Genomic DNA, 19,046 nt, shown 5'->3' on the forward strand with positions numbered 1-19,046 from the left:
CAATCAACACTGTTCTGAAAGCATCAGTGTCTGCCACCAATAGAGAAAGAGGGGAGTCAAGTGGATAAATTTCCCCAGAACTTTTAATGAGATTTACATGTTTGCATAGTTTTAAATTTATGTATAGATGTGTACACATGTATATCCATAGATAGATTTAAAAATATCCTCAAACTTAAAGACAGCAATATGCTCTCTCCCTTCCGCTCATTCTCATCCATACCCATTACACTTGTGCATATACATACACTAATAACAGCTCTAGTAGTAAAATATCCTACAAATCCTCAAAGATTTTTCTATTCATTCAGTAAACATACATCGAGCAACTGTATGAGCAACTGTATTCCATGGGATTGAAAATGACAAGATTATCTCCTTTGTACTCAAAAAAAGTTGTTTAAACAAGTAAGTTCATATCCTTGGCAAAGGCGCTAAAAATATACAATGGAGAAAAGACAGCCTCTTCATCAAAAACTGCTGGAAAAACTGGTTAGCAGTGTGCAAAAAACTGAAGCTAGATTCATGTTTATCAGCTTATACCAATATTAACTCAAAATGGATCAAGGATCTTAATATCAGACCACAAACTCTAAAGTTGGTACAGGAAAGAATAGGAAATACTCTGGAACTAATAGGTATAGGCAAGGACTTTCTCAATGGAACCCCAGCAGCAGAGCAACTAAGAGATAGCATAGATAAATGGGACCTAATAAAGCTAAAAAGCTTCTATTCATCAAAAGAAATGGTCTCTAAACTGAAGAGAACACCCACAGAGTGGGAGAAAATATTTGCCAGCTATACTTCAGAATATATAGGGAACTCAAAAAACTAAACTCTCCCAAAATTAATGAACCAATAAAGAAATGGGCAAGTGAACTAAACAGAACTTTCTCAAAAGAAGAAATTCAAATGGCCAAAAGACACATGAAAAAATGCTCACCATCTCTAGCCATAAAGGAAATGCAAATTAAAACTACACCAAAATTCCACCTCACCCCTGTTAGAATAGCCATCATTAGCAACACAACTAACAGTAGGTGTTGGTGAGGATGCAGGGGAGGGGGGTAAGGAACCCTTTTACACTGCTGGTGGGAATGTAAACTAGTACAACCACAAGTTGTTCCACTAGGAAAAAAATTTGGAGGCTTCTTAAAAATCTAAACATAGATCTACCATTTGATCCAGCAATACCACTCTTGGAGATATACCCAAAAGAATGTGACACAGGTTACTCCAGAGGCACTTGCACACCCATGTTTATTGCAGCACTATTCACAATAGCCAAGATATGGAAGCAGCCAGGATGCCCCACCACTGACAAATGGATTAAGAAAATGTGTTATTTATACACAATGGATTTTATGCAGCCATGAAGAAGAATGAAATCTTATCATTTGAAGTAAATGGATGGAAATGTAGAACATCATTCTGAGTGAGGTTAGCTTGGCCCAAAAGACCAAAAATCATATGTCCTCCCTCATATGCGGACATTAGATCAAGGGTAAACAGAACGAGGGGATTGGACTTTGATCACTTGATAAAGTGAGATCACATAAGGGAGGGATGAGGATAGGTAAGACATCCAAAAAACTAGATAGCATTTGTTGCCCTCAATGCAGAGAAACTAATGCAGATACTGTAAAGAGACAGAGGACAATAGGAGAAGGGGACCAGGAACTAGACAAAAGGTTAGTTTCAGAAGAATTAATTTAGAAGGTAACACACATGTACAGGAAAGCAATGCGAGTCAACTCCCTGTATAGCTATCCTTATCTCAACTAGCAAAAACCCTTGGTTCTTCCTATTATTGCTTATACTCTTCAATAAAATTAGAGATATGGGCAATAAAGTTTCTGCCTGGTAGCCAGGGGGTGGGGGGAAGAGGGAGGGGGTGGGAATTGAAGGAGGGGGTGGGAGGAAGGGGGGAGAAATGATCCAAACATTGTATGCACATAAGAATAAAAGAAAAAAATTATTATTGTTTTATTATTCATATGTGCATACAAGGCTTGGGTCATTTCTCCCCCCTGCCCCCACCCCCTCCCTTACTACCCACTCCGCCCCCTCTCTCTCCCCCCACCCCCTCGATACCCGGCAGAAACTATTTTGCCCTTTTCTCTAATTTTGTTGAAGAGAGAGTATAAGCAATAATAGGAAGGAACAAGGGTTTTTACTAGTTGAGATAAGGATAGCTATACAGGGAGTTGACTCACATTAATTTCCTGTGCATGTGTGTTACCTTCTAGGTTAATTCTTTTTGATCTCACCTTTTCTCTAGTTCCTGGTCCCCTTTTCCTATTGGCCTCAGTTGCTTTTAAGGTATCTGCTTTAGTTTTTCTGTGTTAAGGGCAACAAATGCTAGCTAATTTTTTAGGTGTCTTACCTATCCTCACACCTCCCTTGTGTGCTCTCGCTTTTATCTTGTGATCAAAGTCCAATCCCCTTGTTGTGTTTGCCCTTGATCTAATGTCCACATATGAGGGAGAACATACAATTTTTGGTCTTTTGGGCCAGGCTAACCTCACTCAGATGATGTTCTCCAATTCTGTCCATTTACCAGCAAATGATAACATTTCGTTCTTCTTCATGGCTGCATAAAATTCCATTGTGTATAGATACCACATTTTCTTAACCCATTCGTCAGTAGTAGGGCATCTTGGCTGTTTCCATAACTTGGCTATTGTGAATAGTGCTGCAATAAACATGGGTGTGCAGGTGCCTCTGGAATAACCTGTGTCACAGTCTTTTGGGTATATCCCCAAGAGTGGTATTGCTGGATCAAATGGTAGATCAATGTTTAGCTTTTTAAGTAGCCTCCAAATTTTTTTCCAGAGTGGTTGTACTAGTTTACATTCCCACCAACAGTGTAAGAGGGTTCCTTTTTCCCCCGCATCCTCACCAACACCTGTTGTTCGTGGTGTTGCTAATGATGGCTATTCTAACAGGGGTGAGGTGGAATCTTAGTGTGGTTTTAATTTGCTTTTCCTTTATTGCTAGAGATGGTGAGCATTTTTTCATGTGTTTTTTGGCCATTTGAATTTCTTCTTTTGAGAAAGTTCTGTGTAGTTCACTTGCCCATTTCTTTATTGGTTCACTAGTTTTAGGAGAATTTAATTTTTTAAGTTCCCTATATATTCTGGTTATCAGACCTTTGTCTGATGTGTAGCTGGCAAATATTTTCTCCCACTCTGTGGGTGTTCTCTTCAGTTTAGAGACCATTTCTTTTGATGAACAGAAGCTTTATAGCTTTATGAGGTCCCATTTATCTATGCTATCTCTTAGTTGCTGTGCTGCTGGGGTGTCATTGAGAAAGTTCTTACCTATACCTACTAACTCCAGAGTATTTCCTACTCTTTCCTGTATCAACTTTAGAGTTTGTGGTCTGATATTAAGATCCTTGATCCATTTTGAGTTAATCTTGGTATAGGGTGATATATATGGATCTAGTTTCAGTTTTTTGCAGACTGCTAACCAGTTTTCCCAGCAGTTTTTGTTGAAGAGGATGCTTTTTCTCCATTGTATATTTTTAGCGCCTTTGTCAAAGACAAAGAAAAAATTTAAAAAAAACAAGTAAGTTCCAGAAATTGTTGGAACTGGCTAATAGAAGTCAGAGGAGAGAGTGAAGGGCAGAAGAGAGAGCCAAGGGGTTCACGGAGGTAGAGGGGCATGAGAGGTAGAGAGGAGGAGTTAGGATGGCTCAGTGGAAGAGATGATCAGAACAGAGCCTCTAAAGATGACACATTATTTACCAGAGACAGAGCCAGAGGAATTCCAAGGGCAGCAGAGGTTGAAAGCAGTTGGGGCTTGGAAACCCTGTGTGGGTTATTCAGACAGGTGAATGGATGTCTATATGCATAGATGATGAGTAGACATCTGGGAAAGAGTGTCAGAAGGCTGGGAAGAGGTGGGGCTTAGGCACAGGCAGGGCAAGAGCAGAGAGGACTTTTTCTCAGTCTAGGTTCTTTCTGTGACTATAAACCACAAAAAGCTGATTTGATCCGTAAGGGGAGCTTAACAAGGGGCATAGGACTGAGTTTGAATTATGTTTTTGTGACTCTAAGCAACTGTGACCTTGGGCAAGTTGCATATCCTCTCTGTGTCCATGGTTTCTTTATCTATAAAATAAGGAGAATTATTGTAGGATATTTTAGAATTAAGAGTTAATACTGCAATATGCCTGGTATACAGAAAGTTCTTGATAATGTTAGCTCTTTTTATTACTGTTTCTCAGGACCCAAGGATATCTGATCTTGGGGGAAAGAAAGCATAAAATAAGAGCATAGACAGCTCTGATACCTCAGGCAGCAATCTATTTCTCTCCTCCTCTTCCTGTGCAAGCCACAGTTGAAGAAGGCTGCCCAAACATTCACATATTCCTTGGATCAAGCTCATGAAGATCTGGACTGGGATTGATGAGTCTCCATTCCAAATTCCTGTGCTAGCAAGTGTGACTGACTCAGGTTAGTCTGTGTATCTCATAGTTTAAACTGAGGCCAAAGGGTTAGGGCAAAAAGTCTTACAGTTACACATCTTCAATATCAGGAAAGAAGGACAGAGAAGAAATTCATCTTGATTTTTTTAAGTTGAACCATTTGCAGGTCACAGTCATCAAACAGGATAATTAATTTTAATCTTCACAAGTTTTACAACCACTGATGAGTATATAAGGAACTTGATGATTCTATTGCTTTGCATCCTCTTTAAATATTTTTGCTCCTTTTCCCCCATCTCTCTTTTTAATTTGTACCACCCTAACTTTTGAAGAATCTGGAAACTACCCACTCACTAAATAAAATGAAGTATATCCACTCAATGGAATATTATTTATCTACAAGAAGGAATGCAGTACGATTCATAGTAAAACGATGAACTCTGAAAACATTATGCTAATGTAAAAAGAGGCCAGGCTCAAAAGGCCTCACACTGTATTAACTCCATTACATGAACTGACCAGAACAGGGCAATCCATAACACAGAAATGGAGTAGTTGCCAAGAAATGGAGAAAATGGAGAGTGACTGCTAACAGATACGTGCTTCTTTTGGAGGTTATGAAAACATTTTAGAATCAGATAGTGATACTAGTTGTACAATCTTGTGAATGTATTAATGAAATGTGTACTTAAAAATGGTAAAATTTACAGCATGTGAATTACATTTTTTTAAAGTATTTGAGAACTGGATATGATGCCAGAACACCTGGCTTTGATTCTCACACAATGTCTCATGTCATAGCCACCATTTGAATTTCCTGAGCCTTGCTTCCTTACCTATACATGAGTAGCAGAGCCTAAGCCAGGCTCTACCCAAGGTCCAGTCCTGCTTGAAACTCTGTGGATTAAAACATTGGGTGCACTCCCCAAAATAAATAAATAAATAAATAAATAAAGTCAACCTCTACTCCCTTTCTGAACAAATTAATTCTCACTTCTTCCAGAATCTTTAAATAATACCTATTTTGAGCATATAATATGTACTAGGCACATGATCAAATCTCATTAAATGCATCCAATAACTTTGTGAACTGGGCCCATTGTTATCCTAATTTCTCAAGTGCTGAAATGTAAATATGTTGCCTAAGTTAGCAAGAAACAGCGCTATGTATGGAACCTGAATTGCCAAACTCCAGCAGTCAAATAAGCCATTGCTCTAAACTGCCTTTCTCTACTAACTCATCCACCTCAGCCCAAATCTCATGCCCTGAACATCTGCATTAGCAATTTGCTGATTAATTACTGTAATCACTTTATATTTATCATGTCCACTATTCTAGTAAGTGATTCTTTTCAAGTTAATTATTTAGGAGCTAAGAAATATCTCTGAATTCTTTGTCATATGCCAAATACAAACTAGATAAAATTATTTCTTAATAATGGTAATGTTAGCATACCCAAATGGAATGAGTAAAGACCAAACTTAATACCAGAAAGATGGAAAAAATTAATGCTGACATCATCTTTTGTCAGCTCAACTCCTTGTACCATTGACTAGAGCAATTTGTTTAATTAACCTAGAGTCTTCTTGTTAATTATAGGTAATTTACCATACTCAATAAAAGGTCATGCTTTTTGAATTGCATGGTATGTTTAAAGTTTATTTATTTTTACATTTCTTTGTAAAGTCACAGACAAAACAAATTTAACCAAATTATTTTGAGTAAAGTATTAGCTTAATTTAGGCTAGCAAATAAATCCACTAACATACAGGACCCTGTTTAACGAAGTTGGTAGTGAATGCTCCATTTTTACAGATAATAATCCCTGAATTCATACCATGTGTGTCTCATAGTCACAGAAAGAACCCTCATCTAAGACTGAACTGCAGCTACTACTACTCAGAGAAGCTGGGAGTCCTGTTGATAATTAGCAAAGTTGTAACAGGCTCTACTTAGTCTTAATACAAAAGATAACCAAATGTCAGCTTACATACACCCTGTGTTTTTATGTTCAGTGCCAACAAAACAAAATAGTAATAAAAACTTGCATTCTGGCAATGAAGCATTAACATGCAATCTAAAACTATTGGTAAAGTACATATTTTTATTAACTAGTGGCCAATGTAAGACTTACTAAAATTCAAAGTCTGTCTGAACACATTTAAATAATTTGTTTTGTAAATAAACCCCCACTCACTTAAATTAGTATCAAACAATATTGAAAAAATTAAATCACTAAGTTAAAATTTTTAATATTAGTGTTTTAAAGGTAGTGTTAGGGCCAGGAAGGATGGCATGTTCCTGTAATCCTAGCACTCAGTTCGCTGAGGCAGGAGGATCACTAGTTCCCGGCCAGACTGGGTTACATAATGAAACACTGTCTCAAAAAATAAAGATAAAATAGTGTTGGAAATACAAATTTTGTTACTTACTTAATATTTATTAAATATTATTCATGGTTTAAGAGAAAAAACTAAAAAGAAAAAAATTCTGGATATCTGTTCACTAGATTTCCCCCTCCTAAACTTGCATTTCATCAAATCTTACCATTTTTTAAGAGTTTTGTAAATGGTGTCAGCCATGGTGGTCAGGCCTATAATCCCAGCTGGGAAGATCAAATTTGGAGGCCAGCCAGAGCAAAAAGTCAGTGAGACCCCATCTCAAATTAACAAGCTGGGAGTGTTGGTGCACTCCAGTGGTCCTAACTGTGGGAGACATAGGTAGGAGGATTGTGGTCTGAGGCCTTGGCCCGCACAAAAACATGAGACTCCATCAGAACAACAGCTAAAGGAAAAAGGACTGGAGGTGTGGCTCAAGTGGTAGAGCGCCTGCCTAGTAAGCATAAGCCCTGAGTTCAAACCCCCAGGACTACAGAGAAAGGGATAGGAGGGAGAGAGACAGGGAGGGAGGGAGAGAGAACTGCTAACATGGCTGGAGTACTGGGCAAGGTTAGGAACTGCAATGCATAGATTTAGTTTATATAGGCTTTAACAATTTGAAGAGTTACAGCTATCCATCAGATCTGCAAACCTGATTCTCAGGTTTTAGAATATCAAAGATTGACCAAACTCTCTAGTTTTTAGAGCCAGAATGTTAAATATTGAGTAAAATGCCTTTCGGTCTGGAAAAGGAACAATTTTGTATGAAAGGATATTCAAATAGCTCTTCATTGAGCCACCACAATAAGCCTGGAAGATTTACATGATTGAGCTGGAATTCAAAGCCAAGGACAAGAGAAAAGCATTTTTTTTTCTGGTATGCACAAAGAGATATCCATAATTAAACATCACACTTCCCCAGGGCAGCACGTCTTCTTACACTGACAAGCAAAATGAGGTATCTCAAATCAGGCATTGCTGGGCACTGCCATCTTTTCATAGCTATTGTTTTAATGTATTTCTGGCTATGAGGCATTTGTCTATTTTTGGTCAGTGAGGCATGCATTTTATTTAAATAATTCTGGTTTTGCATAAAGACTAAAGTTACATTAGTGAAATTACATTTCTACAACAGTATCTTAAGAGTACTTATGGCCTTATTTTGGCTGGTCATACACACACTGATATTCCAAGGAAAGTAACTACAACTTTAGTGTAATTAATACAATTAAAATTAACTCAGTAGAAAAAAACTTTCAGAATTACCTACTAAAACTCAACTATATGCTTTCCCTTGTCTTATTTGACACAGTTAGTTAAACATAACACACACGATCCTATGATATGTTGGAAGAATGCCAAGAAAGCCATGCTTAACATTCCATCAAAACAGTCGGGGACTAATGATAGACTATATATCAAGAACTCTTTTGTTCTACATCAAAGAATACTGTATCATTTCAGTCTCATTCTACCAGAAGCACTAAACTACTCAAAAGCAGCAATTCTCTTAACTTTTATCATCTGTAAGTTTCCTCTCCTTTCCTACCTGCACCCTAACCAACAAAAATCATTTACATTTGTCCTTAAATTGTAAAAATATGTTCAAACTGAATCAAATACCAAAAAATGTGATTTTTCTAAAAGTGACCGTTTTATCTTTAAAAATTTCCTCTTTCCATTCAAGAAAATTATTTATGAAGTTTAGTACTGCTAATATTTATACATACTATTAAATTTCATTTATGAAAGTTACTTACCACATCACATAACAATACATTAAATTATTTGGATATTACTTGAGCTTAAAAAGAATTCACCTATCTATCCATCTCTATAAAAATCAGACCTAGAAAAACAGAAGTATCTGATGGGAGACCTGAGTATCTGATTATGGTGTCAGTGGGCTGTACCCATGTTTAGACGCCTCTTCAGATTTCTAAACCAGTGATAATCAGATTCATAATGATAGGAAGACTAAATGCAATATAAACTAATCAAAATACTTTCTAATTAAAATACCAACTACTTTTTCATAACTTTCAAAATCACCACTGAAAACATCTGGAAGCCTCAATTTCTTAAATAATTTCTAACGATTTCATTCTTAGTTTATTTGTCCACTAGCTAAAATATGGGGCAACCTGATACATGAATTTTGTTCTTTCAAAATGTGTTTACAGCACTGACAATTAATATTCACTTAGAAAAAATGTGGGAGAAATGTGTTTACAAGACACAGTCTATCTTTTTTCTTTATTTAAAGCCTTCAAATTCACCAGTAATAGTTACTTAATTCTGCCAAATCCTCTCAAATCATCTTTAACCTACATACCTCCAGATTAATTACACTTCAGAATGGTCTTTTGTACCCCAGGAAATACAGTATATACAAGTCCTACACTAAAGAAACTGACTGCTTCAGTCAGAAAGATTTATAATTTTGGAAAAGCTAAATTAATTGAGTGTCTTCCATGTGCTAAATTCACCTCTTTGACCCTCAGGGCTGCATCTTACAAAGCAGGTTCCATTGTCATCACCATCTCATAGGTAATAAAACTAAGTTTATACAACTTGGCTGAGGCAGACATCAAACAAGGGGGCAAGGGGATTGGATCTGTAAGCAGGGCTACTTGACTCCACTGCCTGAACTCTTGCCTTTCTTCAGACAGCTCCTTATTGTTGTCAGTGTCTGCCTGTACCTGACTTCTTACATGGCCTGTCCATACCAGAATCTTCAACTACAGAAATGTCTTCCTGCACCCACTCCTGGACTCTACAGTTGGTTCTCCATACTGACCCTTCTTTAAAATATTCCTTAGCCTAAAACCCTCAATAGTTTTCCCTACTCTTAGGATAAAGACCCAGAACTTACAATATCCTGAATGATCTGGCTCTGGTCTCCTATCCAGTCTTAACACTTTCCCTCTTGTTCCAGGTTCAGTCACTTCAAGGCTGACCATGCCCAGCCTTTTCCCACTCCGAGGATATTCCTCCCTTTGGCTATGTTATGCCCCACCTCTCATAGACCTGTAGCTAAACTACACTTCTTAAGATGCCAACTCAAAATCTACTTTCTCTGCCATGCCTTTTCCAAGCACTCAATAAGTTTCTTTGCTAGTACCTAGCAAGGATTATTACTATGTACTTATATGGTCACTTAATCACTATCTGTCTTTCCACTAGATCGGTGGCTCTCCCATGTCAGCATACATCAAAATCACCTGGAGTGTTCATTTTTAAAATGACCACTAGGTCCCACCCCTGGACTCTCTGATTCACTCTGTCTGGTCCTAGAGCTGCACAGTTGCAACGGTCCAGGTGATCAGATGCTGCTAGAATGAGTGCTGATCGAGTCTTCAACCCCGGATAAACTTCAGAATCACCTGAGGAGCTTTAAAAATGACCAATGCCCAAGCCCCAAACCCAGAGCTTTTGATATGGTTAGGCTTGGGTGGAGCCCAAGAGTATAAATATTACATACTTATACTAAAAATTATTTATCTAAAATTCACATTTAACTGGGTATTTTATATTTTTATTAGCAAAATCTCCAACTTTAATTATGAGTCCTACTGTAACAAAACAGGTAGATGCAACATATTTATGCAGGTATATCATAGATAAGGTTAAGATTATAACCTGACTCTTCACCTTTGCAGAGAACAAAAAAGATAGGACTAAATAAGGGGACTGTTTAGCCTTTGGAGTAGATACCAATAGATTATAAGATCTTACCTGGCATATTTTTCAATGTCAAATAATTTAACATGATGACTAAATGGCTTCCAGGTTCCTCTGAGGACCTCATCTTGGGCAAGCAAAGTGATAATGCAGCATTAACCCTGTTGTTCCCACATCAGTCAGTGAGTCACCTGAGCAGTGATTGTTGGGGCTCAACACAGAACAGTGCCCTTTCATGTACCAAAAGTAGGTTAAATATTTAGTTAATAAATATTACAGAAAAACTAAAATGTAAAATCCATGGCTGTTTTTGATAATGCAATTCTATCTTTCTCACATTAGTGGAGGAAGTACTACATAGTTTTCCAATTTTAGAGTAAGATCAATCCTTTCAGTTTTACATAAGCTGATGTATTAAATTTGCATTTGTGATGCTGTGAAGGGTCTACTTAATCCCAACTTTGCACGTTTACAGCATTATGGGTAAACTAGAGATTTCCAAATTGAGAACCCTCAGGATTAGTGACCATCATGTAGCCTTCTGCCTCTCCACATAAGTAATCTCAGGTTTCTGATTTAAGGAGAAAGACTCCATATAAATATTGTAAATATTAAGTGGCATTCTTTTATAAATATTCATAAAATTATTTTAACAAATGTTACCAGCTCTGCTTTATCCAATGCTTACCTGCAAACCTATCATGACACTTTCTACTTACAATCAGATTTCAATAACTATTTATAAGAACAAATTGCTGAATGATTGCATGGATGTCAAAGTGAATTCCATTAAACAGAGCTCAAAAATTTACATGAACTCCACAGGACCAAGTGTAAAAGTGGCTGTAGACAGAGAAAGGAATAGAAATATCCTCACACCAAGGTCATGGTTGGTCCCCATTTAGAAGGCTTCTTCAATTCACCCAATTTCAAGCAAACACACACAAAAAAAATCCAGATTATTTTTGCTTAAATAATAAATCCTAAATATTGTTAAGACAGATATCTCTCCCAAACAAAAAAGTATAAGACTTATAATTCCATAAAATGTTCACAATTATGTAATGGTTTCTTTTGTCCAGATAGCTTACCAAATCCAAAAGCACTTGAACCTCCAATGCTCTGTGAAGACTGAACACTTGTCGAGGTATATAGTCCCGTCACCAGCAAGCCATCAAAGAAGGTGCTTGTTGAAATTGTCACTGAAATACGGTAGGAGGGAAAAGAAACATCAATTAATGCAGTCAGAATGATGAGATACATACCTGTGTTAGACATTATCAAAATAATCTTTACTCATTATCAACAAACTATTTTTATACTATCTCAAATTAGTGTGTGTGTGCATATATATACATATATATATATATACATGAATATATTCATATATTTGTGCATGTATGTGTATGTATATTAGAAATTACAGAGGAACAAAAAAAATCTCAGAACTTCAATGCCTATAATTACTGGTCCTAAATTTAGGACATCAGTCCTACCTTTTTGCATTCATTTACACATTCCCTTGTTATATAAAAAATTTGAATATAATGTAGTATTGAATAGATGGTTTCCCCACCTCCACTACCACCCCTGACAGCAGTCAAAGGCATCACTGGAGTTTTGGCATTACAAACAATGAGACACTTTTTTTTTAAAGTATTCCATGCTGTGAGAAACAATCTTACATTGATTGAAAGAACAGTAAGATGCACTGCATTTCTTGTTATGAGTCCACATTTCATAGATGAGTTCCCTGAAGTTTTTCAACAAAAGCAGACTAATTTGCATGAAGACAGTCAGCCCTTTCCTCATGTGAACAAAGAAGACCACTACATGTTTTATGTTTCACAAGAAAGTCTACAACAGGGGTCAAAATGGTTTCATAACCAAAAATCAGGATGTTCCTCGGAAGAAAGGTGATAGATCAATTTATATACTACTCAGGTTGGACTTGTTAACATTTTGCCTTGCTCACCACTTTAAAAACTGATCAGAATTTCTTACTTGATGTGATGTCATTTTCTCTTGCATGTCTTTTATAAGATGAAGATGATGCCATTTATAGGAAGCAGTGAGAGATAGTAATGGCATTATTTGGATAGTATACAGATCAAGGCTGTCATCAAGCCTGGTGGCAATAAGGAGAATAGCTAGAGTTGCATTTCCTCTGATGAGACCCTTTAAATTAAACTCTAGGGCATCCACTGAGTAGAGCCAAATGGTCTTAAATGCCCTTATCATAAAGCATGAAATCAGACACATCTATCAATAGAATAACCTGGCATCATGCTACACCACAAATGACACTGGGTATTGGAATACATCGCTTTTCCATCTTCCAATAAGAAATAATAGGTAAGATTTTTTAGTGCTGGCATGTCAATCACTGAATTGGGCTCTGAGGTAAGTAGTTTATATGTATTATTATCTCACTTAACTGTCAAAGCATATCTTTTAAGGGAGCAATATTATTGTTCCCAGAATAAAAATGAGGAATTAGTAGCACAGAACAATTAAGAACCTTGCCTAGAACTATATGCTACTATCTAAACATTTTTGCTGCTTACTTGAGTTCTCTCCTGACTTTTCTCTGCTCTCCCCAGATCTCAAAGTGGCAAGGTGGCCATAACAAACCTTGCTTCAAAGCTCTTTTCCCAGATCACTCTATGTGCATGAAGGATATTTAAGGAAAAAGAAAGTGAACACCTCAGCAGTTACAGTCACTGTTATTAGAGAGAGTCAAAGGCTGCTGGGAGATGACTCCTAGGACAAAATCCAAGCGTAGGTATGGAATGAGGCCTGGGCACTAGGCCCTCTTCTGATACCCATTGCCTGGGGGTTCTTGAGCAACCCACTTCATCTCTCTGCTTCTAAATTTCCTCAGCTGAGGAATAACATCCTAATCATACATCCCCACTCCCATTCTACTTACTATGAATTCCCACAGTTGGTTCTTTTGGAGCCTCCTTCCTTTGAGTCACTGAGTTCATCTTGACTAAGATTTTTAATTTTTTATTGCTGTGCTGGGAGTACACTGTGGCATTTACAAAAATTCTTACAATATATCAAATATATCATACTTGAATTCACCCCCTCCACTATTCTCCGTTATCCCACTTCCCACATTCCTGGGATAGTTTCAGCAAGTCTCATTTTTCCATTCACATACATATGTACATAGTATTTGCACTATATTCATCTTCTACACCCTTCACCACATCAACCCCCTCCCACTGGTACTAATCCCCTCAGACAGGACCTGTTCTACCCTCCTGTTCTCTGATTTTGTAAAAGAAAAAAAAATGACATTTTTGTTTGTTTAAGACAGCTATGCAAGGAGTTTTCTTGTGACATTTCTATGTTTGACTAAGATTTTTAAAGTTCTGTAATTGCTTCTGTGCCACACCCCAGTGGGGTTTAGAATTAAGTTATTTCCTGTCAAGATGACTTACTGACCATCAGATTTTAATGTGCCTCAACACAGCAAATCATACCCAACCTGAGGTGTCTCACTCTCACTGTGGACCCATGGGACTCTGATCTCACTGGCTTCACTCTAATCCCGCAAAGGGACAGCAGTACAGTAGTAATGCATAAGGACAGGTCTCTGTAGTTCCTCTCTACCTCCTTATGCTTTTACTCTGGTCCTTATATCCAAGATTCTGAAAAATGGAACGGACGTATGGGTTTGAGAGTGAGGAAAAGCTGAATTTGAGTTTCACATATATCCTGATCTGTATATGATTGGGTAGAATGTTTTAGATCTCTCATTTACAAAGGGGAATGGTAATACTATTAGGTTTACTGTGAGAATAAAAGCAAATATACCTATGATTATATCTATCAACATGTCTGTCTCTTGAATACCCTATCATGCACATAGTAAATAATAATAAAAGTTAGTTCCCTTTCTTTCTTTGCCCTTTCTCAGACCCTGAAGCCAGGTCTTGCTCTTCCCTCCCTGAGAACAGTAGTCCTCTACAATCTTCCAATGATCTACCTAACCAGAAGCCCAGGAACATCCAGTCACTAGACTGTCCACGTCTGAGTCTTGCTGCCACTATGATTCTCCATTTACCTCCCTACCCACTACTTCATCTCTGACCATGTTCCCCACAAGTATAAGTTATGATCTCAGACATCCCCAGCTTGTTATTAATTTGTCCTCCTCTCAAAAAGACAGTCTTTAAGCATTTGCTCCATGTTTATTTAAAACAGAGACAAAATACTCTTGAAGAAAGATGGAGAGAAAAGAACCATGGGTGGCAGCTCTTTCCCCTGTTGCCCTAAGAAATTCAGCTCTGGTCCCAAATGGGAATGCCCATCCAGCAAAACAAAATCCCTGCTGTGTCTACCTTGACAACTGAAATAAATTCAATTCACTGACAGCTTGTACATATCTAGAGATGTTTTACTCTCTGAGAGATGTGCTGTCTGGATAGCCCATGACTCATTTGGACACTCAGGTGCCAAAGGCTGTAAGACCCCTTAGGTATCCATCTAGCTGTGAACCCCATGGCCACCTCTACCCAGTGCTTTTCCTGTCCCAAAGGATGAGTGTATTCTGATTTTAACTCATCCACAGATTAAATGGCCTGTTTCAGATCAGTTCTTTTCTTTACATAGATTCTTGGGTGCCTGAAGAAAACTGTCCAGAAATAAAAGGACTGGATTTTATTCCCAATATGAACATTAATTTGTCATGTCAGATTAGGCAAGTTTTGATTCTATTCCTGGTATAGAAGTGGACATCTGTTGTTCAGTACCACTAGGTGTGTTTAAATATATACAAATCATTTCTAAACAATGAGTAGTTTAGAGTAAAATGGAATTACTAAGAACAACATAAATGACTCTTAGAGTCTCTTTGTTTTAAATATGATCCATAAGCTAACTATTTCCAAATTTCTATTTCCAGTTCAGGCCTCATTTCCAACTCCAGATATAAAACAAGCTGTTATTCAATATCCCCACCTGGGTGTTCAAGAGACATTTCAACTTCACTATGACCAACACTCAACACCCATCCCCACAACCCAAACTTGCTTCCCCTGTGATCTCCCCAACAATAGCTGATAGCAACACCATACTTCCTGCTATTCAGACCAAAAACTTCTCTGTCGACCCTGGAATTGTCTTTCTTCCATAACCTGCATCCAGTCAATCCTTCTGGCTCTGCCTTCAGATATTATCCAGAATCTGGACACTTGTTACACTGCTCTGAGTACCATAATCTCTTCCATGGATTATGTCATTAGACATCAATCTGGTCCTCCTGGTTCTATCTCACCTCTCTACAATCCATTTCAGTAGGAGTCAGTGCTATTCTTTTAAAACATGCACCTGACTTTTTAAAGATATTTTTATTTGTTTATGTTATACAGGAGTTTTGTTGTAACATTTATATATACATTATATATATATATATATATATAATGTATATATATATATATATATATATACATATCCTGGCTTGATTCATTCCCTGCATATTCTCCCTCCTACCCCATTCCTCTTATTAAGGTGATTTCAACAGGTTTCAATGTCCTATATTCACACTTGTATAGAAAGTACATGAACCATATTCACCCTCCTTTACCCTCTTTATTTACCCTCCCTCTCCCACCACCTATTTTACATTCCTGTCCTTCATTTTTTAAGTGTCTGTTCATTATTCAGTAGGGATTTTGCTTTGGTACTTTACCTATCATATATTTTGCTTAAATCAATCTAACCACCTCTACTACTCTTTCTGACCCTTTTCCCCCTACCCTGTGTTGTCCATCAGTTTTCAGTGTGTTTTGTTGTGTCTTGCTCCTATACACATGTGATGCATTTCATTATTATTCATTGACTATCACTCTGTTCTCTTCTTTTCCTCCTCCCTTATTCTCCTCTAGCAGTCCCACTTTTGGAAATAAAAACATGCATCTGATTGATCATGTTAATCCTCTCCTTACAAGTTTTCCAATGGCTTCTCATTTTGCTCAATGTCAAAGTCTTTGCAGTGGCCTACAAAGCAGTACACCATCTGCCTATGTATCCTCTCTATTCTCATCTTCTTTGTTCTCCTGCCTTGCTTCACTCTGGGAACATTAGCCTCTGGCTCAGGCTTTGGCACTACCCATTTCCATTGCCTTGTATTCTTCTTCCACTACTGAAAGTCTAATTCCCTCATATCCTTCAAGCCTCAGCTCAAATTCCACCCTGCTCATCTACTCCCATACTCCCTCCACTTACTCCACTTTGTCACCTCCTAACATATTATACTGATAAATCCACTTTTAATATTTTCTCTCTGCCATATTTATTATTAGTCTCATTCTGTAGAATGTAATCTCCATCATGCAGGTGTCTCAAGTGTTTTGTTTAGTGATATAGCGCAACTGTCTAGAACAATATGATACTTTTAAGTGCTTGATAAATATTTAGTGAATTATGAATAACTCATTCACATAAAAGTAATGTGAGGTTGTCCTGTCTTCAACTTGTTTCCAAAGAAGTATGTTGTAAATCCTAGATATTATAGGTCAGATGAATTCTACTTACAAAAGCCATATGGGAAAAGGGAGATAAAGAAATGTTAACTACTTGAATATATAAAATGTTTTACAGAATTCAAGACAGCTCAATGCAGAGAGAGGCTAACCAAAAGACAAGCCAGAGACTTTCTTTAAAAAAAAATTAAAAAGCAGGCTGACTTTAAGTACACATAAGTTCCCACTGAATGTTTACATAAGTCATCTACAGAAAAAATTTTCTTATTTGAAACAAATTGATTATAATATATTTCTGTTCACTGGAATAGAGAATTTTAAACATTTCTTAGAGGAAAAACTGCCTTTAAAAAAATGCTATTCTGTTGACAGCGTGAAACAAGCATTCCTTTCCTACTTTAAACAGATGTAATGCATAATCCTATGTGACTTGGTCTCCTTTATTTTAAGAAAGAGGAAATGCTGCCCCAACTCTTATGGGATTTAAGATGTATCTTTCTGATCACTGTGTCACTCCTCTCCAGACACAATGTCCTGCTTTACTCAAGAAGATAATGGGTCCATTTCTGTATTTAGAAAACATCAGACTCAGTTTAGATTCCCTGTTAGCATGTAGGAAATTTCATTAGCATGTAGGAAATTTCAGGATGTCTGCAGCCTGCATTTTCTCATTGATTGGAGCAATGTTAGTGAACACACGAGCAAACACATGAACAGTGTGAGTGAGCATACTAGGGAATCTACACCAGGGCACCTTCCTCTAAAACTGTGTCTGGAGCATACTTCACCCTGCCCCCTCTTTTTCTTTCACTGATTCCACTCATCTCTTCTTGCTCCTGATTAATCTGTCAGGATTTCCTAAAAAGAAAAAGTAAAAGCATAGAGAGATAACTGTCTCAGGCATGGAGGTCCTATTCTTGCCATCAGTCCATGACTGAAATGTCCTGTTTCCAAGCACCTGTACCAGAACACAAGACCCAGTTCTTTGACACCTGTAGCAATGGGCAATGGATAAGCCACAATGGAAAAATTCCCCCACCCCTTACCAGGTCCTTTTTTCCTATAAAACTCTCAGTCTGTAAGTGGCAATGGGCTCTAGCTCTCTTGCTGGAGAACCCCACAGGTGAAGAAACCTGTGCCCATCACCTAGATTCAATAATTATTCATATATAATAATAATTGTTAGACTGAAAAACACAGAGAGTTAGACAAAGTCTTCACTGCAGTTTTAAAGTGAAACTATAGTATCTTCAGGGAAATTTCCCCATCTTAATGGAAAATACTGTTTGATTCAGTTACAAACAAATGTTCTGTACTTCCCTTTTTGCCTTTTTTTTTTTTTTTAAGAAAATGCTCTTATACAGAACAACTTCTAAGTAACCTTTCTGAAAAACCCCACCCATTCCTCAGTGTGGGCTCAGATGCAATCTCTGACCTTCTGGAGGAAACTTTCTCCTCCCTCCCCACTACAGGAACCTTAGAGATCTCAGAAATGAGGAGTATTTGATCATACTCCATGTTCCCCAGAGCTTAACTCAAAGGAGGAGCTGTCTCCTTGTGCTGAATTTAACCACAAAGAAACATTTGTTACAACATAAACTACCATGTAAGAGTAAAACAATGTAGTCAAAGTAACTAAAATTGTGAAATCTAACTTCTCTTCTACAGAAAAAAGAGCCAGTGTTATTCATAAAGATATTTGAAAAATGAAGGTTTCCCTTAGAAAGAAAAAAGAATGCAGTAATTTATAATAGCACTCAAAGACCAAAAATGTTTAAGAAAACTTCAGATAAATTTTACATTTAAACCATAGCAGTGTTTCTTTTACACACATGTACTTTATGTGTAAATATATACACATATTTTGTGTCATGCCAAATTAATCTTCTAATAATTTTGTCAGTAAGATACTGTAATCCTGACCCTAAAGTCTCTATGCTATCTCCTCAAATAAGAAATAAGAAGGGATCAAAAGGCTGAGGAGGTTATACATATCACTTCCACATCTGTGTTAAATTGGCAGTAAGCTTGGCACTGGGAGACGGTGAATA

The 19,046-nt window shown here is 37.3% G+C and overlaps 1 protein-coding gene across 2 annotated transcripts in view; it reads right to left on the reverse strand.

Moving 5' to 3' along the window:
- The window catches only part of Reln (reelin), a 450,273-nt gene that overhangs the window by 368,808 nt on the left and 62,419 nt on the right, over positions 1 to 19,046 (reverse strand). For both annotated transcript variants that reach the window (XR_012445193.1, XM_074064926.1), the window contains exon 2: positions 11,590 to 11,700. Coding sequence is in view for 1 of the 2 variants with exons in the window: in XM_074064926.1 (XP_073921027.1) it covers positions 11,590 to 11,700 (111 nt within the window). In the remaining variant the exon portion in view is untranslated. The remainder of the gene's footprint in view (positions 1 to 11,589; positions 11,701 to 19,046) is intronic.

Source organism: Castor canadensis, chromosome 2, assembly GCF_047511655.1.
Source record: "Castor canadensis chromosome 2, mCasCan1.hap1v2, whole genome shotgun sequence".
Classification (NCBI taxonomy): Eukaryota; Metazoa; Chordata; class Mammalia; order Rodentia; family Castoridae; genus Castor; species Castor canadensis.